The following is a 24,168-nucleotide window of genomic DNA, read 5'->3' as shown; positions in this document are numbered from 1 at the left end:
AGACACATTCAGGACGGGCATGTCATTGTTTTTTGGGGGGGGACAGATTAAAGAAATCTCATCATGTAACATCTTTGTTATCTTCCAAATTAGAATTGATTAAATTCATACAGGTCTACACATAAGATTGTATTTGGTATTGAAACAGGTAAGTCATGGACAACTAGCCTACCATTGCCCAGAACTGGCTCATACAGAAAATACAAAGAGGAGCGTTAGGCCTCTTGAACCGCAAAGCATCAACTTAGACAGGGTTCAGTAAGTCAAATTTAAGACCTTTTTAAGACATTTTAAGACTATAAAGATTGAAATGTAAGATGTGGGACTTCGCCTTCACAGTTTCATAAATATTGTCTCTCTCCTCTCCACCAAACGCTTGTTAATCTCAGGAAGATTCTCTTTTTAGTTTGGTTAGAAACAGAGTGCGAATTATACAGTTCCGAATTTTGGACTTTTTAAGCCCCCCTAACGCTGGGACGGGTTCAGCAGATCCGGACTTCAGGAAAAAATCACCTTCAATCCTTAACATCTGAAACCCTGATAAACACCTGTGAGTCGACTCTAAATTTACTAAAATAACTGGAACTGTATTAGCACTACTGAATTAAGAAAATGAATAGAGATGGAGCCTCAATTCTCATTTGAAACGTATTGCTGTGCATTTATTTCAATGCTCAACAGTAGCAATTGTACATTAATATAACAATAATCATAAAATTAACATTCAGTATGCTAAAACAAACATTGTGTCATGATACAAAGCAACCTGCATATCATACAACTTGCATATTTTACTGTTTCTACTGTGAGCTGTAATTTGCTTATTTTACATGAGCACCAGAACTTGCAACAAATTTTGCGATTGCTTAAGTTCGGTGAACATTCAGTTTAAAAAGCATGCTCTTGCAAGCAGCAGTACTATTTGTAGGGTTGAGTGCCACTAGTTATGAAAATTCGAGTGGTATGACAAATAGGTAGTTGCAATTCTGTCTTTATTGTACAGTTGATGGTATTAGTTCAGCATTCAAAAATATGTATAAAACAAATAAATAACTTATTTTAACAACTATTGATGCAGCAACATTCCAATTGCTTTCTTTTATATTAGACTGCATGGATACATAAAGAAGGATTCAGTCCTAGTGATAACCAGCAATCAGACTTGATACGTACCATCCAAGAGTCTTTTGAAGCTTAGGGTTTGAAACTCCAGGTCCACATAACAGAGCCAAAAGTTGGTCCTCTATTATCTTAGCGTACCAAATGCTTTACCCTTCACCAGACATTTTGCTGCTTTGATGTAAACTTTGGGAAAACAGAGAGAATTAACATCCATAACAGAGTAAGAAGATTGGGACTTTTTCCCAGGATGCAGAATTAAAAAAATTGAAATACATTAGCATTACAGCATGCCATCTGAAATGTCGTTTTGCTGAAACTCAGACCCAGTTGTGTTGAGCTGCAGGAACTCAAGACCTTTTAACAAAAATGTTTTGGACACAACAAACATTCTGTAAAACATTGTATTGCTATTGAAAAATTATTGTAACATGAAACTTAATTTGTTAGGTTAATTTCAACAGATCTTGAATCCCTGACACGTGACACCAAACGTTGCAAACATACTATAGGCATAATGTATCAACTTCATCCAATGTATTTTCTGCACCCTTGACATATGTTCAATTCACTTTCCAAATCCATAAAAAATTCAAATATTTTACATTAACTCACACCCTGGTTCGCAATACAATTCATAAACAATCTTGTAACTAAGTTACAAAATACAAATTTTAAGTAAGGAAGTAATTGCTTTACTTGAATGGTCTTAGCTAAAGAGTGAAGTTTAATAACTATGGATCCTAAAGGTTTGTGCTTCTGAGACTGTTCCCTGTATGTACTGTACACAGCAGAGGGGCTTCATCACCAAACACGTCAAGAAGAGGGCGCCACAAGCCAACCAATACTCCAACCCAACGTTGATAAGGCAACATATTACATCAAACCAAAAAGAGTGAAGACATGAGGTATACATGGGTACTGTCAAATATGTTTTGATGCCCTATACTCTTAATAGGGCTGGATAACTAGTGTTAATCTTAATGTCTGTCTGGTCTCTACATATACTCACCAGTTGTGATTAGCTGTGAGTATAAAATAGTCAATAATGGAGGAATTTACATGTATTTGTCCCTATATACAAATGCAATAGCAGGTTAAAAATCAATCATTTGAAGATAATACCCAATGAGATATCTACCCTACCCTCAGAAATGCCAACTTTTACTGTGAAAGACGTTGGATGCAAACAAGGGGTTTCCCACCGGGGCCAAGTCACAAGCTCAGATCTAGGATGATGTGCTCATAGATCTGGGTGTTTCCTTTGAAGCTTGAGGAGAAAAGAAAGTCCCTGCGATCGGTGGACACCACAGTAAAGGACCGCGGCGCCTGGATGTAAACCTCTTTGAAGCGCTCAAAGACTTTCTTCTCCGCGTCCCATTGGTAGATCTGGGAGAAGGTGTAGTCGCTGCCCAGGGCCAAGTAGTGGCGCTCTTTGAAGACAAAGGGCTGTAGGATCATGGCGCCCCGCGAGGGCAGCGCCTGGATCTCCGAAAACTGCTTGGCACTCCAACGGAGGACCTTGGAGTCGCCGATGTAACGCGTCATGGCCAAGTAGAGCTCCTCCTTCACCCGGAAGTGCTTCACAGCCACCACGTCCTCCATGTTGGGGATTTCCCCCTGCAGGACGAACTTCTGGTTGCTCCGGTTCCACTGGTAGATCACTGGCACTTGGGAGCGGCTAGCCAGGATCAGGTGAGCCTTGCCGTCCAGGTCCACGAACTCGGCGTCTGTGTCGCGGAACCACTCGTGCAGGGACTGGTAGGAGTAGAAGCCTTTGTTGTTCCATTTGTAGAGGGTCGACAGCCCTGCCTTGGAGCTGTCGGCGATGATGAAGAAATTGTCAGTGCCGATCAGGAAGGCCTCAATGTCATTGGGCTTGGAGATCTTGGAGACTTCTATGTCCTGGAACTTGCTGAACCTGCTCTGGTCCTCATCAAACTTGTAGATGTGGGAACCACCAAAGAGTTGGGCGACAACAATAAACACCTGGTCCTGGATCACCATGGCCTTGCATCCTACAATGGACTGGCCTGAAGCAAAAGACACACAAGAAACTAACATTGTTTGCATTTAAGGAAAGCAAGTGTAGCAGTACTTTTTACTTATATTTTTTCCCCCTCCATCTTTGAAAAACCCTGAAGTTGTATCCGAAGTACAAAACATGGAATGGGAAAAGGTTACTTTTTGGGGGCAGATGAAGAAGGCAACGATGCAAAGCTTATAAATTGAAAGCCATGGCATACCAGTTATGTTGTCATATGTCCTGAAGTTCATTTCAATGTGGTCCCACTGTAGTACCATACAGCTCTCGATATTGGGTGCTGCCACGGCAACATAGACATCGTTCTTGTAGGAGAACGTGTCTACAGACAGAGACTCAGACGGCACAGACTGGTGGAGGATAAAATCTGAGAAGCGAGGACAATGGCGGCATTATTGTGAGTGCTAACAAACACGTTACGCAATACATTTAAAAAAAACTTTGGACTATACACCTCCCAATACATATATCTGGATATAGAAGCATCTCTAACTTTTAAATGACAAGGTTTTTAGCTTTGACTATTACCGGCAGTTAGCCTCACAAAAGATGTCTGCCATCTGGGACCCGCTTTGTACTGGTCACCTTTCCTCACCTGTTGAGACGCACTCGTTGTGCAGACTGGCCATGTCGTTGAGCCGCTTGTCTTTCATTTCCTCTGGCCCGGAGCAGACAACATCCGACACTGTAGCATTGGTGCTTTTCAGCCAAGTCATCAGCCACTTTGCTCGGCAGTCACACTCAAAGGCATTACCCCGTAGGTCTCTAAGGAGAGCACACATCAGTCACCGCAGGGTAACACATTCTGAAGAACAGAACTGGTACTGTACTTTTGATCAAAGGTGTAATTTGAGATTTGATTTGCCATATAACTGCCTACTCGTAAAACATTATTATCCAGAATCATTTCACGTCGCTTGCTCTTTTACTATGCTGACTCAATGGTTTGGATTTCACTCATCATCAGTAAATTCCAGCAGTCTCCGAGTGATCTCAGTCAGGCCTTACGTTGCACTCACATGCTGCCTATTCGTGCATTGGCTCTATGTTGCTGCAGTCTTAAGATTATGATGGCTTGTATTTATTGTAATCAAGGGAGCAGCAATAAAAAATTAAATGTTATCCAAGTGTTGTCTTTAATGTAGAATATTGCATTTGCTTGACAGTAGAGTACTGCCTACTTTTACAAGCAATGAAGGGAACACTTACAACTCAATTAAGGAGTCCAGGTCGATAAAGAGGTCCCTGGGTAAGGATTTGATGTTGTTGTTCGCCAAAGACCTTTAGAAACAGGACATTCAGATCCACACATATTTTGGAGACCATTTGCCAGCTTTAGATGGCCAGGTTCAGCTCCATTCAAATATATCAACTTGGTTCGACTCAAACATTTGTGTTTAAAAGTTACCATCTTTTAATGGTTTGTAATGCAAAAGGAAATCTAGACTGTCTCTTCAAACTATTCAGTCCTCCTGCTCAATTACAGGCCATTAAAGGGAACATTCATAATGAATACTATCTTCTACCCAGCGACAAATGAGGATGAAACACTGGTTGGACTTACAGGTGAGTCAAGTCTCTGAGTCCTCTGAAGGCGTATTTCGATGCTGTTTCAATCTTGTTGCTCTCAATGAACCTGTGAGGAGTTCATCGGGATGCAAAATGGAAGGTCAGCAGAACTGAAGCCTCACTAATGGACCATGACTCGATTAAGCATCTTTCAAAACCCACTTTAACTTTTTTCCAAGTTCAATTGTACTGACAGGAAAATGATTCCCACAGTCTATCAACGTTTCTTTAAGTCAACACAGTTGTGTGATCTTGCCTGTTTACTGTAGACCCATTCCCTTGTGTCATGTATTGGCTATGTGAGAGTACTGTATATTGATAGGATAGAAATGGGTGTGTTTATTAGCGGATACAGGTACTTACAGGTATTCCAGGTGGGACAGGCCAGAGAATGCATCATCTCTTATTGTTGTCAGAGAATTTGAATTAAGAAGCCTATAATGGAACATACAAAATTGTTACCAACAAGAAGCCTAAATCTCAAAATGCATGTGTATGTGATTTAGCTTAGTTCCATAGGAATGATTAAAACAAATAATCCTTGTGTGACCTTTAAGTACTGGGCTTCTTTTAAATAAACACAAAGGTCACTGTTATAGGTCAAACTTGTAGTGACGTTATATTGACTGAAAGATGAAACCTACTCTAGAGGTGAACCGTCCTTCTAAAGCACTGAATGGCAATATTGCATTGGGTCATAAAATCCGTCCGACCACAGCGTCAACAGTGGCTGTGTCTACGGGAGAAGTAGCTTCAAGCTCTTTTCACCGACTCATCTGTGATCTACTTTGGTCGAAATATATTATATATGAATTAGCAGCAGCAGGATCCATTTAGCAGGGGTAGTGTCAAGTTAATAGCGGACTGAGAAAGTGTCTAACTTTCAAAATACATTTTAAAAAAACATTTTACAGAAGACTCATAGACCCCACACATGTATTTACCACAATTAAGGAGTCAGAGTAGGATGAGAATGTGAATCAATGTAATCCTGTAATTGTGCCAAGAATGGAATGGACCACTCTTCTTCCAGTGCCGGTCAATACAATTAAGGACTTTTAAGGTTTTTGAGTCTTATCAGCTGTAAAGGCTTATATTGAAAACAAGGTCCTAACCCTAACCATTATCTGGAGCTCTGGAGCCAACTGGAAGAAGAAAATGATAGTCCAAATAATTTTCAAACAATTACAAATAGCTTGTTAATCATACAGGTCATCAATTGGTTACACCCATCTCTGTTTGTCTAAGGAAATGTGACTTATATAGCTGTAGCACGTTGTCTACCCTCTTTCTCGATACTGCATAACATCTATCCTACCCCAGAAATGAATTGTTCCAAGAGATAGAAAAAAAAGAACGTAGGCCTACATTTTAAATGATGAAGCCCCCTCTCCCCATCCCCATTGACACTCACAGAAGTTGGAGTGAAGGCATGTGAGCGAACATAGCCTCCTTGACATCGGAGAACGTCGCGTTGACAATGCTCCTAAAAAATGTATTCGGAAAATTCGGGTTAAAGGCTGATCACAGACCAAATAAAGCCATTTTCATACATTTATTAAAAAATATATTTTTCTCAGTGGCACGCAACTCGGTTTAATTACTCCCAACAGCAATGTGTCCGCACCGCTCAAATAGCCAACGACGTACAGTGCATTCAACAAACAGCTGGATCTCATTTAGGCTGCTCATTCAAATGTTGACTTATTGCGTTAAACATGTTGACAAACAAATTACAATTCTAACAGACTAGCCTACTTACAGTGAACTTATGTCGTTCGGTATCATCCTGGACACATAGGAAGAGCCGACGCATATGATGGACTCCTTGGAACAGCTGCATGTTGAAGGACATCTGTAAGCCTTTTTCAGATAAACCGGTGAAGACAGAAAAAGGAATGCCAAATAATACAATGTCCATTTGCTACAAATTGACAGCATCTTTCTTGTCTTGGTTGCATGTGTGACCCTTTCCAATGAACGCCGAGGCAGACCGTACAGCTTACACCCTGCACCACCAAATGCTGCACTGAAGCCCTGACATCAGCAAATCGGCAGCGTCTACCCATCGCCGTATTACATTATTTATTAAGACAGTGCTTCTGTGATTGTGGTTTAAACAGGCTAACAGCATCCTTACCAAGTGGCATCTGATGAAAGCAGACACTGGCTAAATATATTGTAAGCCATCGCAAATTAGGCTACAACACTTATTTTGAACGTTTAGGGACAATAGTAGGCTATAGGGCCAAAAGTCTGTCAACAGTGCATTACAAAGATACAAAGAGGGAGTAGGCCTACATGTCTACTTTACCTAAACTTTAGCCTATATCACTCTGATGCACAGACCGGGGAAGTCCTCGAGGCCTGATCATTTCGTCGCATTCATACTAGTTAAGGATCCGTCTAAGATCTTCAATAACAGCAGGTCGCGTATACATAATTCAGCTGATGAAAAGGGGCATCAAGATCTCAATGCCCGAAAGGCTTTCCGCAGTTAGCCTACTGGCAGCTTCACAAATTAAGGACAATTTGTCATCTCGGTATCCCTCTGGTATTGTAACATGATGGGATACAACCGCGGCAAGGCGGTGCTAGGCCTATTTTGTATTTTATTTTGGTGTTACTTGGGGAGGAAAAAACACTTTACATAAGCCTACAGGTGCAGGCCATGTAAATTGGCTTCGTATAGCCTATAATAAAAACTGAATTGGGGTTACGCTGCAAGACACATTGGACATTTTTGACTATTCACTCAGAAGAACCAAGTCCCGATCCATTGCTGTCCTCCCCTTTATTTTTTCTCTCTGTATATTAAAGGCCATCTGCAGTTATTCAAGTCTGGAGTGAAACTAGACAGGAGCAGATCAAGTCGTTTTGAGATTTACACATTGCAGCAGACCTGATCAATATAAGACCTTTAAAAACTAGCCATCGCTTAGTGTATTTGACTCCGCACTCCACTGTCAGCAACAGACAGTGTACGCAGGGGCCGGATAAAGGGAACAGTAATATGCTTCCTCAGCGTACGAAGGCGGCTAAATAACAAACAGCTTGCGATGATGCAGTGGAAACGGCCAGTGAAAGAGTAACTGCAATAACAAAGAATGGGACCGAGTGAGCAGAACAGAGAAAAGAGAGGAACAGAACAAGAGTAGGAAGAATAGTGAAAGGGAGGTGGGAAGATCAGCAATGTTAAAGAGGGCGAAAGCTTGTGGTTTTAGCAACTGCTTCAACAATGACGCATTAAAGATGCACGCACTTCTGTATTGTATATGTCTCGTTCACGTAGGCTACTATTCCAGAGGCAGAGGACGCCGAACCAGTCCGCTGTGTGACCACAGCAGTGCCTATATATTCCGGAAGATAGTTTCCGTATCCTCACTGACTGCTAGGATGAGTAGGCTATCTGTTACATGGCTAAAAGGGGTGAAAAAAGATATGGAACAGGGGTTAATGCTTCCATAGAATTTCTATCAAATTACAGCGCGTGGAACACAATGCATTGCAGTGAACACATAAGCAAACATCCGTGGAGACTAAAAGGTATTTATCAAGAGGCCTTAATGTAATGACACAGTAAAGTACTGTTAGGCAATAGAAACGCAACAGCTTAGAAATGACTTAAAAACAGGAGGCAAATAAATAATAAAAGTTACTTTCAGGTATTGTCAGTCATTTGTTTGCCATTAGATATCATACAATAAGGACAAAGGTGTTCACGAGATTCTTTATTGATTCTATATGAATTGCATGCATTCATACGAAATCATATACTCTGTTGAGAGGAATTAAAGTTATGTACAGTCTCTCTCTGGGTCCATCCTATAGGGGCTGTTTTTCAAAAGTGCAGTTCTTCTCCAGAATTTAGGAAAGTTGATGTTATCCAAATCAATGCCTTTGAGATGAACGAGGTCTGTAGACTTGCGACCGGGCTTGAAAATGTACTTTTAAAACAGGCTTACCTATCAATAAGATACTTCAAAGCAAGCATGTTTACTTGAACTATAGAATGTCCTAACAGCGACCACTTCACGTGAAGATTCCAAGATTACCAGAAACGTATTGTGATTCAGAATGAATGAAAAAAAAACGCAGCAAGGCTGGATCACAGCACGATCTAGGTTTCATCCTCCTCAGACAAGTCTTCCTGTCCAGAGGGGAGAGGCGGCCCACTCTTGACCTTCTCCTCCCCCCTCAGGCTCTCCCTCCTCAGGCTCTTCAGGCACCTGTCCAGCCTCTTCATGCTCAGCTCCACGTCGTGCCGGGTGATGCCCACCGCAGAGGCTGCGTTGAGGTAGGGGCAGGGGTAGGCCTCAGAGTGGGCCATGAAGCCCCTGAAGGTGTGTCCGCTCACAGTCTGCTCTCTGCCCATGGGGACCACCCTGGAGGCCAAGACAAGCCAGCAATGTCACACATGACAAGTTGGCATGAGGACACAAAGCACCTGGAGCACTGGCGCCGAAGTACAGTAAAGAAAATACGAATCATATAAGGATGGTAGTGGTACAAGTTGGCTTGGTAACTTGAAGAGATCAGTGTTTCCTTATAGGAACACTTATTTTAAAAGGTATTTTGTGGTCCATGGTAGTACTTGATTACTATTGATTGAATAATCTACTTAAGAGTAAGATTAACCTTGTGGCATGGGAAACTGTCACTAATTGCAGTACATGGCCATATGTGCTTTTGAACTTGGTACGAGGAATCAAAGAGGAATGACCCAAATAAATAAGTGATGTAGACGCTTAAAATATTTACACCACTTCCCCTGCTTCTTCACAAACTATTAGGGGCCTAACAAAAAAGAAAAAGGTATGGGAACATTGAAATTCAACGTGGCATTGTTACGAATCCTTGTCAAGGAATTTGAGGCAACTTGAAGCATTTGAATCGTGTTTAAGGTAGCTAATAGTTAACACTAGGCTCAAGAGTGATACCAAATAGCTTCTGTTGACTAACAGTAGAACAAGCATTTAATTGGCCCAGAAATGAGGGATTGTTTTTCCTGGTTTAAACCACTTGGCCCACCTTACGAAGCCTGTTGTCTTTTTCACCTTTCAACCCACATGACTTCCTGTTTGTGTCCTCGTCAGCTGACGGGTGTGTGTTGCATCTCACCTGGCACCAGACACCTGCCTGGTGAAGAGCATGGAGCCCAGCTCAGTCACGATCTTGTCTCCCTGAGCCTGGAGGCTGTCCAGAGACATGGCTGCAGGACACACACACACACACACAGACAGACAGACAGACACACAGAAGGTAGAGATGAGGGGGGGAAAGAAAGGCTGAACTGAACAAAAAAATAAGGTTGCCATTTTGATTTGAACTAAGGTAACATAAAAAAAAGGTGTTACCTGATGTGGACCTGTAACTTGCCAAGAAAAGGGTACGGAGGATGGCGTTTGGTTTGTTGCATTTAGTACCTCAACTGTAGGGTAACGTGTATGATGTTGTATGGAGTGCAGCCCCTTACCCAGAGAGATGGGATTGTGTGGGGTTTGCAGTAGCCTCTCTCCATGAGCTTCAGCCAATCTTTTTAGCTCCTGCGAAAGGACTGAGTACATCTCCTGCAGAGAGCGAGGAGGGAGAAGTGAGAGGATGGAAGGAAAGAGGGGAAGAAGGAGCAAGGAATGGAAGGAGAGAAAGAGAGGGAAGGAGAGAGAAGGGGAAAAGAGAGAGAAACAAAAAGTACAAGGAGAGAGAGAGAACAGAAAGAGGGGTACACACATGGAGGGGGGGAATATAAATAGGGAGGGAGAGCTATAAATAGCTGCACGACACTCATACTCTCACAACCTCAGCCTTTTTTTAACAGGAGTCTCTGTTTTTTGCCAAATCCGGAAGTTTTCCTCAGCAGGCTATCCCAGGCTCCACATCTATCTTCTGCTACTACCACCCGCCGCGACACACACACACACACACACACACAAGCTGCGCCGTTAGCCTCATCTCCATAAATCTGTACTCCTCGTCATTAATGCTTAGGTATCTCTGACCACATCGCCATGACCTTTGGGATCAACTCCAAAGCTTGTCTCACTGTGCAGTGGAGCTGCCGACAATGTGCTTGCTGCACTTAGGCCCCCAGGATCTCAAATGTAAGTGGGAAAGATTTCCTGCAGGCCGGGAGTTTGTGAGGCCGTCGCTAGGACTGGGAGCTGCATAGCAACAAACTGAAACGCATGATGGTGGTGGTGGGGAGGGGGGGGGGCGGTTAGGGTTGGGGACTCAACCGAGTTATCATATGCAGCAACGTGCAAACCAGAGGAGTACATCTTGGTAACAGGGTGGGTTTCAGGAAACGATGTGGGTGTCGCTGACTCAGCCTTTCCTCCATAACAAACAGGAACAAAGGAACCCTGTTCAAAACTGTTGCAAATATAAACAGATCTTGTTCATCACTGTCAAATAGTACCACCCTGTCTAAAATGTCTTCTGTACTCAGTGTGTGTGTGTGTGTGTGTGTGTGGTGTATGTGTGTGGTGTGTGGGCTGTTTCCTCTGCTGGTGTGTGAGATGGCCACCTGCTCCCCTCTCAACATCTCCACCCTCTCCCCGCCCCCACCTCCCAGCCCCGCCTCACATTGTCCAAACAGACATACAGGGGGGGGATTTGAAGCTGCGCCCTTTTGATCTGCATTCAAAGGCTCTACCACTGAGCTATACCCTTACCCTACCACAGATCTGAAGAATCAGACTGCAGAACTGCTAGAACTCTAACAGAGGAGCCAACTAAGAGAGCCACGAGAGAGAGAGAGAGAGAGAGAGAGAGAGCCACGAGAGAGAGCCACGAGAGAGAGCCACGAGAGAGAGCCACGAGAGAGAGAGAATCCCTTCAAGTCACAATGATCAAGGAATTTTTGTCCACTCATGAAGGGAATTCAATGACAGCTAACCCAGCATTGCTCTATCCCATGGTGATAAGTAGATTTGTCATACCGTTCATTCTTAGCCTGGGGAAGGCCTATTTGAGGCCTGAATAATTCAGACATGTTGACTCCAGTGAAGAGGAAATGAGGAAATGGCTCACTGCTACACACAGTTAGAACCTGGTACCATCATCAAATATGCATGAACATGACCAATAAGTTACGACAGTGACAGCTCATTTGAGATGGCCAGTGGTATTTCATGGATAAACCAGAGGACAGATTACGTAATGGCACATAATGGCATTATGGGTATTGTATGCCACACCATAAGGAGAATCTTTTACCTTTGATTAATTTATTTCCTCCTAATCTTTCCAGTTGCTTCCACAACATCTGTACAAACACCCCTGTAATGTAGATTTGTGTCTTGACAAGCTAAAACAGCAAGATTATTCAGTGCAAAAGGCCTCTTTTGAAGCTTCCAGCCTCCAGTGTGACTGGATGTGTCTGCTTTGGGAGTGCTGCATAGAGGGGGGGGGGGGGGTGCAGCATTAGACAGGAGAGGGGGGCTCTCTACCTCCTCCTTCTCCTGCATCAATGTCTGCTAGATGGAGCCCTCCCTCCCCCATGTGGAACACGGCATCATCTTGCTACGCACTCGGCCTGCAATCTGATGGCGGGTGTATGCGAAGCACTAGCACCCCATCGAGCCACTACAGTCCTGCTTACGCTGCCCATTATGAATGTGATGTAGGCTAATAATAAGGAACAAATAACAATGGAATGATTGAACAGACTTTCATCCAAACTTGTATCCAGTCAAATGCACCGAGGGGGATTTGAACCTGAAACCTTTACACTTTGAGGTCCAACCGTCTCCAGCTAAACTTATTTAAGAAGCACTACTGGTAATAACAGAATGAGGCGGGCTGTGTGGGGTAGTAACAGAATGAGGCAGGGCTGTGTGGGGTAGTAACAGAATGAGACAGGGCTGTGTGGGGCAGGAACAGAATGAGGCAGGGCTGTGTGGGGCAGTAACAGAATGAGGCAGGGCTGTGTGGGGCAGGAACAGAATGAGGCAGGGCTGTGTGGGGCAGTAACAGAATGAGGCAGGGCTGTGTGGGGCAGTAACAGAATGAGGCAGGGCTGTGTGGGGCAGTAACAGAATGAGGCAAGGCTCTGTGCACTCACCTTCCTCTCTGCCAGCAGGCTCTTGTAGCCGCGGGCCCCCAGGGTGAGCAGGGTGATGAGCAGGTCCAGGGAGGGCGAGGCTGAGGCCCGGCCTGGGGGCAGAGAGCGGGACACGTGTGGAGGACGAGGGTGGGGCTGACCCCTGGATCCCGGCTGAGTTGTCAATTAGGACGGTCATGGTCACTACAGAAATGCGGGTTTTGACTCATGCAAGTCTGTCTAACCCTTCTTCCCCGGAAATGACACGCAAGGCATTTGGATTACCCTCCCTTAAGAGCCATCCGGCAAGCTAACAGTTAATATTGCTAATCTATTGATCTCGTAATGCTGCACTCCCTCACCATGGAAGGCTTCTCTAAGGAAGATCAGTGCACAGATAATGATTTCTACCAGCATAACATGCACCTCAACAGCCAATCAATACATAGCAGTCCATCTGGGATTGATCCTGTTGTCAGGCATGTTGACTCAACTCAGCCCCACAGGTAAATGAACTGCAGTGTGCGCAATTCGTGAATTCAGAAAAAGGATTACGAATTGAATGAGTATGTGATCATAAAAAACGGACTGATTTTAAACTACTGAGGCATTCTCGTTCAAACGCGAGTAAATATGCCATCTCCTAATCTGGTGTCAGAGCAGAAAGATAACGTCAACATCACCAACCTGGGTACATTCTGCTGATCTCCTGGATGAAGGACTCGTCAAAACCAGCGATGATGGCTCCGCCTACGGGCACCATGAAGTTCTTGTCCAGGCTTTGCACAAATGCATCTATTCGTCCCACACGGGCCCCCTAGTTCACAAACAACACACCGTGTCAGGGCAGTGTGACCTCCAACAACACAACCCTAACACATCCCAAACACAACCCTTTTAAATGCCCGTATGGATCATGCATATTGACAAACGCAGAACACGTCAATACATTTTGACTATGCCTGGTGCTGAGTAAGAAGAGTTCTGAAATGAGTTTGGGAATTCCAACCTGCTGGATAAGATGCATGCACTTAGAAGACTGGACTCCGTAGGCATTGTTGACAACATGGGGGATGTCGTATTTGGCGCAAATTGTGGCAAGTTCCTCGATTCTATATCATAGTTGGGGGAAAAGGTTTATGAAAATAGGAATATTAAAACAACAACACATTATACAATGCAATACGAGTGGACACTTTGGAATGAGCCCCGACACACTGACTGAGCTGCCAGATGGGAAAGGCTCAGACTGAGCTGCCAGATGGGAAAGGCTCAGACTGAACTGCCAGATGGGAAAGGCTCATAGCTTTGGCGTACCTGTCAGGGACGCGAGGTGCAAAGCAGGAAGTAGTGGAGTGGACACACAGGATGTTCTCTGCTCCCAGCTCTCGGATCTTCTCCTCTACCGCGCCCAGGTTTGTCCGCAGCTCATCTCCTTCCAGAACGTTCTCCACAACCACTGGTTCAAACCCTGTTCGTGGATAGAACGGTTGGCAGATGTTCAGAGACGGCGGAGAACGGCGTCGCTTGTTCTACGCTGTTGAAGGGTACATGCTGAGCCTACAGTGCACCCCAGTGCACCCCTGACCTGCAGTGACCATGGCTTTGAAGCACGACTTCTGGTCGATGCGTGGCCAGATGATGTAACGGGCCGCCGGCCTCCTGTGGCGAAGGGTCAAGAAGCACAGCGTCAGGCTCATCCCGGTTGCCATGGGAACCACAAAGCAACTGGCCACGCTACGTACACCTAACAACGAGATGCAATTACAGCGTTTGTTGAACTCGTCTTCTTCATTGGCGTTTAATTCATCCTTATGCCGACCCTGAGCAGAGCACATGCGCACCTGTGAGTTTCAAGATGTCCAACACCACGGAATTGGTCAGCTTGTTGAGCAGACTAGAACCAGCCGCTTTGGGCTGAATAGCTGCTATATCACCTGATCGGCCTATTCCATGGATCAACCTTTTCAAAACACACAGTAGATACAGAGATACAACACCACGTCAAGTATATATATATATATATACTAAGACTTGATGTAAAAGGCTAGTTTGCTAACCACTCAAAATGGGAACCAAAGTCATAAGGTGATCCACTACAAACCTAACTAGGTGTTGATTATCCTGCAGGTCACCTGAGGAGTCTCCTATTGTAACCATTTCAAAACACACAAACCTGTAGTGTCGTTTAGCCACCAGGCTGGAAGCTACTCTTCCTTCCCTCTCGCCAACGCCACAGTTTCCCAGGAAGTTGTTGCTGTCCATCACAGCCAGCTCGCTCAGGAAGAGCTCGATTGTGCTCTCGCTCCATCCAGTCTCTGGACACTTGCCCTGAAGGTACAGTAAGGCTCAGGCCTGTCAATCACAGCAATGCCTTAATATGTGAAGACATACTTAGGGGGTGCCTTTCTTTTGCAAGGGTGTTGCACATGTTTACATTATTAGAGTTACAGCTGCTACAATAAATCCGAGGGAGTTTTAGCTACATAGCTCAAGCTCACCTGTTCCAAAAGCAGCCTTATCGCTTGTTCATGGCTGCGGCGTGCCTGAGACCCCTGGCGGATGTATGAGGATGATACTATCTTCTCACTAATGGCGAAGTTTTCAATATTCATCTCTATCGGAGGGGAGAGCAGAGAGGGGGCGAATTTAGCAATGTTGAAAAGTATTGATTAAAGTAACAGGAAAACAGCTGGGCCAGAATACCAACGAGCTCGAGGTGTGCGGGGAGTAAGATTAATTTTAGTGGTCTACCTGCATTTAATTGTTATTTTAGAAAAATGTTTAGCAATGTACTATTTAGCTTAGTTAAATACAAATCAGTTGATGGCACTTGCAGAACATACAGGGTAACTATCTTCATTGCTAGCACGCTAGGTAGCCATCTTCAAATATCAACGTAACATATATTAGATTAAAATACTTAGTTAAATCGTTGCTCAAAGTCTCTGGCTAAAGGATTGTCAAGAAAGTTTGAATATGGTTTACTTACTAGATCGCTCCTCTAGACAAGCAATGAGGCAACTCCGGATTCCGGAAATAAAACGCAAAATCGTCGCAGCGCGATGACGTAGGCAAAGGGGATGCTCCTCTTCTTGTGCATAGTTTTCGGCAGTTGGCATGGGAAAAATACATTTTAATTCAATTTATTCATCTCATTTTGACCCCCAAAATTCTGAATTGTATACGCTGCCTCTAATAATGTTATTTGTACCTGCATATATGTTGAATGGAATTTTTTATCGACATTCAAGATTATTCCAAATTATAATGCAGACATCCCAACCTGCTGTTATGTGTTTACAGTTTTGAGAAAATGGGTGACTGTTTCAAGAAATGTGTTTTAACAATTGTGAAAAATGCTCCGCCCACTAAGTTATAAGTTGCAAAGAAATTAAGGGCTGTGGCAGGATATATGGTCCTTTACGGTTAAAAAAAAAGTTACTTGTATTGTAATGTAAGACACATTTCTTGAAACCTTCCCCATTTTCTCAAAACTTTAAACGACATGCACAAAACACATGACAAAACATGGCACATGTGGCAAAACTAACAAATGCCACGAAGCCATTTGTAACCTGTGTTCAAAAGCAAACACAGCCAGTTAAGAAACACTACAGATAATCAATTAGACACTACATAAAATAAAATGTAATAAGAATCAAACAGAGTATCCAGGGCATGTAGTACTATTTGTATTGTAGTAAATCAGGTTCAAGTATTTTATTTGTCAGGTACACAGAACAACACGAGGTTAGACTGGGCACTGAAATTCTTAAGACAAGACAACGCAAGCACCTGGCATAACATAACATATAAGTACACGGAACATCATTTACATATATGCTGAGCTTAAATAAGTGAAACTTCCTAAATAGGCTATACAGATAGCAATAAATAATCGACTATACTAACCCTAATACTAAAACTTCCTAAATCACAGATAACAATAAATAGTACACTATACTAACCCTAAATGCACATTAAACCTGTTTCAACCCTGTAACCTATTCTAACCTAAGTGGAGTACAGTACAATAGTACAAATTTGCAGATCAGTGACTAAGTCAATGACCATACAGGAGCCTGGTGGCGAGGTACAGTGAGGTACAGTAGTGCAATGTTACTGATAGTGCAACCAGTAGCTGAAAGTGACAGTGTATAAGTGATTAGTGTGCAGTAAATCAATGTCCATATCAGTGTCCATTCAGAAGCCTGATGGCCCTTGGGTAGAAACTGTTGTCCAGTCTGCGTGTGCGCGACCGGATGCTGCGGTAACGCCTGCCAGAAGGCAACGGGGTAAAGAGACTGAAGGATGGGTGGGAACAATCTCAATCAATGCATTGATATAAAAAAAGAATAGTAAATGAGTACAATGAATATACCATATTTAATAATAATATAATAATATAGTTTTGAACGTCTGTGTATTCAGCTCTTACATACAGAAACTCTAATCATACAATTCTGGTCAACGATAAGTACTTGCAATGTTACTATGCAATGTTGCTGTATAGCCTGCATTACAATTATTGAGTTTTATTGGAATAAATACATTTTCCAACTCAAAATACAGATTTAAAAAAAATCTGCAGTATACAAAACCATATATGAAAAGATGATGGCAGGAACCATATTGGTTGGTAATAAAGCAGATACAGTACAAAGCCCTTTGAGTTTGAAGAAGACTAAAGGTTGCCTGCTTTCTGTGAAATGAAGGAAAAAGAGGAACTTTGGATCTTACTGATGCCCTACTTCTTCTGTCGTTTTTGTTGGTGCCAGAAATGTGAGTCAACTTGAAAACACATATTTTATTGGTTACCACACACTAACATATGCTTCAAATACATTTACACACACACACAAACAACAGATCATCATACTTTATCAAATAGGTTATATAGCTCTTTCCAATGCAATTTAAAAAATTTGACTATTAGTCAGCAATCATTACAGTATGAGACACCACAGTCATGGGTATTGTAAGCCTCTACGTTGATTGTAAGCCTATTGTAAAATGAAGCTTTCTGCCCATCTTAGTCTTGCTTGGAGGGATATGGAACAATATCAGGTGTTGTAGATCCTGGCTGCCCAGGGAAGAGAAAGATGGCAATGTGATAGCATAGCAGGACTTCAATCCCAGCAGCTATGCCAACATCTTGCCGTCTTTCCTCGACCCACATAACAAGTTTTGATTGGCTCGCTGGGATGACCACTTTCTGTTACACTACTGAAAGTGGAATACAGATATCTGAATAATGCCATAATAATAACACAAAACATAACGCATCATCAAATAATAAGCCTAATGTGCTATAAACTGTGTATTGTATTGCATTTACAATAGTGTTAAATATAACATATAGATGTAGCCTACAACAATAGTTAACAATAATTTTACACAGCATGGCCTGTCCTTTATCGAGTTCAAACCTACCAATAATAGTAAAATAGTCTTCTTTCATTTGTCTTTAAACTTAAAACTTTTCCCTTGGTGATTATGACAAATAACAAGTAATTAGAATAAAACTATTGCTAGTTCATACCTGCCTCTTACCTGTGCTGTAACCAACTGGTTCCAATAAAATCCTCTTCAGTTGTAGATGTCTTCACAACGATTGAACTACTGAATGAATAAGGGCTAACTGCTGCCCGTATCTACCGACCGCCTACTCATTCACATTTAAAATGACTCAGCTGCTCTCTGTGGAAGTAGTTGCACTCCGGTTATCTTACGTCACTGCTGGCGGGAGTCTGTAAGAAAATAAAAAGTGAGTCCATTATCACGAAGTTATAAGACGTTTTTTTATGGATTGTAATTTTCTACAGTGATAGACGGCCGTAATATTCAACATGCGTCGGAGAGAAACTTGTTGCGCACGAAATAGACACTATGCTATGTGCATGTGAGTCACTCAATCTAAGTTTAATGTGATTTAAAATAGACAGCTTTTTGAAAGATATCTTTAAATCAATAGGGTATATATATATATTTTTTTACAGGTTCAGGGTGGTAGACATCTGCTGCAGTTTTGGACTCAGAAAGGCAAAGGACGGCAATTGTGGCGGGAAGTTGTTTGCTAAATTTGCTGAGCTGCTCAAAAAGTCCTGGTGGTGTCCATCTCCTCCATCTGGACCTTGTTCAGGAAGATGAATCACTTAGTGATCAAGAATATGTCTAGACTAAGAGAGCAGATAGTAGATTCAAACAACATTTTGATCAGTGTTGCTGGTCAGTGTGAAATGTCAATACCTTCTAATTTTTTGAAGGATTATAATGTAAAATAATCACGTGTTAATTCAGCAGGCGCTTTTATCCAATGCAATGTACAGATTGGGATTTGAGGATATTAATAATGAGTGCTGCAATACGATATAGTTATGTAAACCTAATCATACAGTAGCAGTAGCCTACACATAGTCACAACATTGCTATTGCACAGGACCTATTTGGATTTACACAAATGGATAGGCCTATAAAAGGGCGGCCTCTTGAAAAGTAAGATAGGTTGTTTAGCCCACCTTGTTTTCCTAACATGCAATTTTTACACATTTACTTAACTCAAAAGAGCATGTCATCTTAAACAGCATTACTGCTAGTTCCTAACTACAATATTTTTAAGTATCAGTGAAAGTAAGAATTAAATACTGACGTAAAATAGTTAACAAATGGGTTATGGTGACAAAAAGTACATTCATTTACAAACTGTATCAAAAAGGTTTCCCTCTGATGACTAAGACAAGCATCAGGTTGGCAAAATGGGTTATTGGTAAATTGTAAAAACTCAAATACACATTTCATATGCGTCTCGATCGCTGGTGACCCCATTTTGGACTGTGATTCAGTTTGAGATTGATGACTCATTTCCTAATGGAAGGGCCACTCCGGTATACTCCCACACAACAAATAACCTGAACAGGACAATCCCAGATCTTGACAGGGTTAAGCACTCTTATGAGGCCATTTCTCTCATGATTCGAATGATTACATTGAAACCTCCAGTGTTTTTTTTGTCGTTGCCATAAGAATAAAAGAAAACATGTCTGATCTCATTTGGTTATCAAAGTATAAGTGAGTTAATATAAACTGCATTAATGAGAACAAAGAGGACTACGTTGATACAGAGTCTAAGGCCCCCTATCTACAACTATAGTACTGAACGGATTAGTAGACTTACAAGCTATTGAACTAAACTTTGTGACTTCACCACAAATGCCTGATTATCATTTGATGGTGACCACTCATTTAGAAATCAAAACATCTCACTGCCTGTTAGTATGTTGGTTTGATTTTCTAAGACCACATGTCTCTGATCACTTTGAGCAGGAGTTAGTCAGTGGTTTGATTCCACACACAGCAGAGATCAACATCTTTTTTTGAATGACTCAGAAGTTGAGCTCTTGAGGGAGCCATCAATACTAAACCCCCCAAAACATGTTGCTAACCGAGACATTTTTGTGGTGACTCTCTTCTGTGTAACAGCCACATGCAGACGTTCCTCATTCCATTGCCAATATCTGATTCAAGGAAAGCAGTGAGTGAGAGTAGTACTGGCATTGAGTTTGCCCACCAAAGACTTTATGCTGAGTCAAACACCAACACACCCTGAACTGGCAATCAAATGAAGTCATAGAACAAAGTCTGATCGTGGTACTCACTACAGCAGTGCTCTTCAACCCTGGTCCTCAGAGCCCACTGGCCTGGATATTATGGATGTTTCCCAGCTACAACACGACACATTTATTCGAATTAGGTGTGTTGGACCCGAGAAACATCTAGAATATACAGGGCACTGGGCCCTGAGGACCAGAGTTGAAGACCACTGGACTCCAGGATTTGTCTTCAGCTTCACACCCATATGGGTTTCATTGAGAGCCAGCTCAGTATACAAGTGAGTCTGCCTCTGAAATGTGAGAGGGACAGGGAAATCCCCAACCAAGTTGTCCAGAAAATCTTGTCAGTTAGGAGGAAATCTGCTTTTGTAAGGTGGCAGTTGTTGAGGAATGACACGATCCCTTAAGTATTTGGAGGGTGTCAGCTACCTTCTACATTGTTAAATGAAAGATTTGTTAGTCAAGCTTGGTGGATGGCTTTGCGTTCAATGTACCTAGAACTTCAGAAACTTCCAAAGCCCAAATGTTGCCAAAAACTAAACTTGCCACAAATGCAATGTATTTCAAATACATTTGATATAGGTTTGGAAGTTTACACAACTCATTATTCATTTTGGAAACTTACGGAACTGTTTCTAAATGTATATTGGGATGGGATTATTCCCAGAAGAGGTCTCACAGTGCATATAAAAATACAGAACTCTTTATTATACTGAATGTTGATAAAGACCAAAGAACAAAGCAAATAATTGAAACTCCCCCTCATCACCTTGTATAGGAAAATTCCAAGAAACAGGATTAGGGTTCGCCAGAAGTCAGTTCATCTGACTGATGGCATGTCATAACATGAACATATTTTGCATCCTAAAACCTGATGAAACTAAACTGGAATTGAATAGGTGATTTATTTAAAAAAACAAAGATACTCTAAGGGCTACAGAACATAATTACAACAAATTTTTGAAATAATACTACAAAAATAAGATGCCCACAATAGCATATTCTGTGTTTTTTCCACCGTCAGAGTGCCAATCCACCATCTTTACAGTAAAGTCTCAAGGTGGTGATCATTAGTTTCAGTAGGTTGACTCTTCATCCTCATCATCAAACCAACTCCAAACATGGAGTCATACTGCAGTTTCATAGTGCTTAGTATCAGTCTAACAGAGAAGACCAATACAATTAGAATGGTGTGACATTCTCCTTTGAACATTACTTTAGAAATATATTAGTTACTCCACTGAATAATAATTTATTTTTCTCCTAATGAATCCCCAAATATTCTCAAAATTACCCAAGAAGGTGTCATGCTGTATGATAATAAATAATGCTATTAAGAATAACGATAAGGTAAACAACAGCTTGACCTAGTACTCTTTGGGATCACATTCTAAATGTACAGTATATTGAATCATTCTTCAGTTGAATGATGTATGCAGTTGTGTAAAAAAAAGAATCTAGATGATCTAAATACTCAAATACAGCGGATACCAATCAAAATGTGTTTTATGATAAACAAAGAATAGACCCATGATATGTTTAAACTGAAGGTAGGGAGTCAGATGGCTGAGCGGTAAAGAAATTGGGCTAGTGATCTGAAGGTTGCCAGTTCGATTCCCGGTCGTGCTGTCCTTGGGGCAAGACACTTCACCCTACTTGCCTCGGGGGGAAATCAGTCGCGTGTTTAGGGAGTGGCCTAGGGTGGCACAGTCCACCCCTGAAATCTGATTGGCCACCCCAAAATCTTAAAATATGATTGGCTATATGCCCAGTCAGGGGCGGGCCACCCCTTTTGCCACCCCTATCAAAAATGTCTGGACACACCCCTGTGGGGGAATGTCCCTGTATTTTAATGTAAGTCGCTCTGAATGATGAAATGAAGGTGGCTTCAGATGGCACCAGTATGAACTCTAGAGGGCGCACTGGCCCTCCTTTCATTTCCTTTTACATTTGTGGGCATGTGTTTGCAGCCCATGAAAACTAACACAGCTTAGTACTTCAGTGAAACTCTTTCTACTCGCTTCCTTTGTGCTGAAACCCTGAAACTGACTGAGAATTAAAAGATATCAACAGTGAATTATTTCATTATCAGCTTTATTCATTTTCTTACATACATTGTGTCTTTACGTAAAGAGACATGTTGTTTCACACATATAGATTATATGGTTAATTTGTATCTGTATATATGTACACCTTAAATAAATCTTACATTAACACCAAGAAAATAAAAAACATTTACAGTGCAAGAATGTGTATTGGTTATTGACTCATAGTCTATTCTCAGCAATCAATACCAGTCTCACATTTTAAACCTTTTTTCATTCATGCTCACACAAATGTACTATTCAACTTGGAAAACTGTGTCTTTGCCCATTCTTGATTTGTCACATGACTAACTTCGAATTATTTATGCATGTATGCACTTTTGACACCAGACATTGAAGCCACTGAGAGAAGCAGGTTAAGGAGGCAAAAAGAGAAGCTTTAGGCTCTCAGTGAAATTTAAATCGTAAACTCAAGCAAGTATGGGGGTAGGTAGGGATGAGTACGTTTTAGTGTGTAAGAGAGGAATGGCAACTATCTGGCCTGTATACAGTACCCTACTGGCAAGCTTGAATATAACCACATAGTATTTTCCTTCATATGAGGGCCTCTCATCACTTCAGTGTAAGGCAGAGGAGTTTCTGTTGTCTGCTGTTACAGTGGGCAAGTTAGCACTATGAAAGGAAAATATAATTTATCCCAGTATGCCCGAAAATATGTAGTTTTTCCGATAGTCTATCAATACAGGTTGTAAATACCTGCTGTACAAATCCACCTTCTAACCCGTTTGTGTGGTTATAAAAGAGTAAATAACTGTTTGAGTTGCTTGTGTTTGCAGTTTTTGAGTGGAAAAGGTGCTGGAGAACTAACATAGTTGAATTAATTGATACACAATAATATCACCTAAATAAAGGCTAATGTTTATGGACTACAAAGAATGAATGTGGTTACATGAAGCTCTCATATCAGCCCAGCTAGTGCAGTCACACTCTAGGGATTGAGTACTGAAACTAAGTTTTACAATGACTTCTAGGGAAGCTCTTGAGGGTGGCTTCATTCAATGAAAAGTGTTTTTGTTTTGTCTTTCTTATTGCTCAAGTGATAACATGGGAACACGTTCATGCCAATCTCTTTTTTTTCTACCAAAGGAAATGAAAATGTAAAAAAATAGGTTGAATACGACACAGATGTGAATTACCTTTGTTAAAGCTTGTTTCTGTGTGGCCTCCAGCAAAAGCGTTTCTGTTCTATGTACAAAAGAAAAACAAGCAATTCTTTCTGAGTTGATGCATAAGAGTTCATTTACAGTTTTTCCAGCTCACCTGTACAGCTCATGGGTAACCAGCCCAACGTCCTCACATGCATTACGCTCACACATTCATGTTAGTTATTTACCATTATTTTACAGGTAATTCTCGCTAATATACTACACAGGGACTGAGCTGAGGTAATTCTGGTGTTTCTGGCCAGTTTAGAGCTCTAAAAGTAGGGGACTTGAAGATAAACTTATTTCTAGTTAGTTGATGAGATCACAATAGACAAGAAAGATGGCAGAGACAACTGCATGAGAACGCTATTCTCAAATGCAATGACAATACACACAGTATATTGCTGTTAGTTTTGTGAATATCCACATTCTATGTAGCTTGAGCGAGTGTAAAAATAAGTGCTTGAGATTAGCTAATCAAACAACAATATAAAAAACGCATTCTTGTGTATATTTGTGCGGTTAGTTG

The 24,168-nt window shown here is 41.8% G+C and overlaps 2 protein-coding genes across 7 annotated transcripts; both read right to left on the bottom strand.

Moving 5' to 3' along the window:
- Nucleotides 1-47: 47 nt before the first annotated feature.
- Nucleotides 48-6,780, bottom strand: lgi2a (leucine-rich repeat LGI family, member 2a). The gene is made up of 8 exons (XM_047049071.1): nucleotides 6,495-6,780; nucleotides 6,147-6,218; nucleotides 5,096-5,167; nucleotides 4,728-4,799; nucleotides 4,373-4,444; nucleotides 3,759-3,928; nucleotides 3,366-3,530; nucleotides 48-3,152 (listed from the first exon to the last, which is right to left on the bottom strand). The coding sequence occupies exons 1-8, from the start codon at nucleotides 6,671-6,673 to the stop codon at nucleotides 2,335-2,337; spliced, it is 1,620 nt and encodes a 539-aa protein (XP_046905027.1). The 5' UTR covers nucleotides 6,674-6,780; the 3' UTR covers nucleotides 48-2,334.
- Nucleotides 6,781-8,431: 1,651 nt separating this feature from the next.
- sepsecs (Sep (O-phosphoserine) tRNA:Sec (selenocysteine) tRNA synthase) lies at nucleotides 8,432-15,869 on the bottom strand. Of its 6 annotated transcripts, none has more exons than XM_047049293.1 (12): nucleotides 15,769-15,869; nucleotides 15,278-15,393; nucleotides 14,953-15,107; nucleotides 14,621-14,739; nucleotides 14,365-14,523; nucleotides 14,094-14,247; nucleotides 13,786-13,888; nucleotides 13,464-13,593; nucleotides 12,798-12,889; nucleotides 10,209-10,302; nucleotides 9,854-9,944; nucleotides 8,436-9,117 (listed from the first exon to the last, which is right to left on the bottom strand). In XM_047049293.1, the coding sequence occupies exons 2-12, from the start codon at nucleotides 15,389-15,391 to the stop codon at nucleotides 8,853-8,855; spliced, it is 1,476 nt and encodes a 491-aa protein (XP_046905249.1). In that variant the 5' UTR covers nucleotides 15,392-15,393; nucleotides 15,769-15,869; the 3' UTR covers nucleotides 8,436-8,852. The 6 variants fall into 6 exon arrangements, with proteins under 6 accessions (XP_046905247.1, XP_046905252.1, XP_046905251.1 ...); XM_047049294.1 differs by having other exon boundaries at nucleotides 9,033-9,117; nucleotides 10,090-10,302; XM_047049291.1 differs by having other exon boundaries at nucleotides 8,432-9,117; nucleotides 9,854-10,302.
- Nucleotides 15,870-24,168: the final 8,299 nt, after the last annotated feature.

This window comes from Hypomesus transpacificus, chromosome 25 (assembly GCF_021917145.1).
Source record: "Hypomesus transpacificus isolate Combined female chromosome 25, fHypTra1, whole genome shotgun sequence".
Lineage (NCBI taxonomy): Eukaryota > Metazoa > Chordata > Actinopteri > Osmeriformes > Osmeridae > Hypomesus > Hypomesus transpacificus.
The sequence above is the reverse complement of the archived record's forward strand: the minus strand, read 5'-3'. Positions and strand labels throughout refer to the sequence as shown.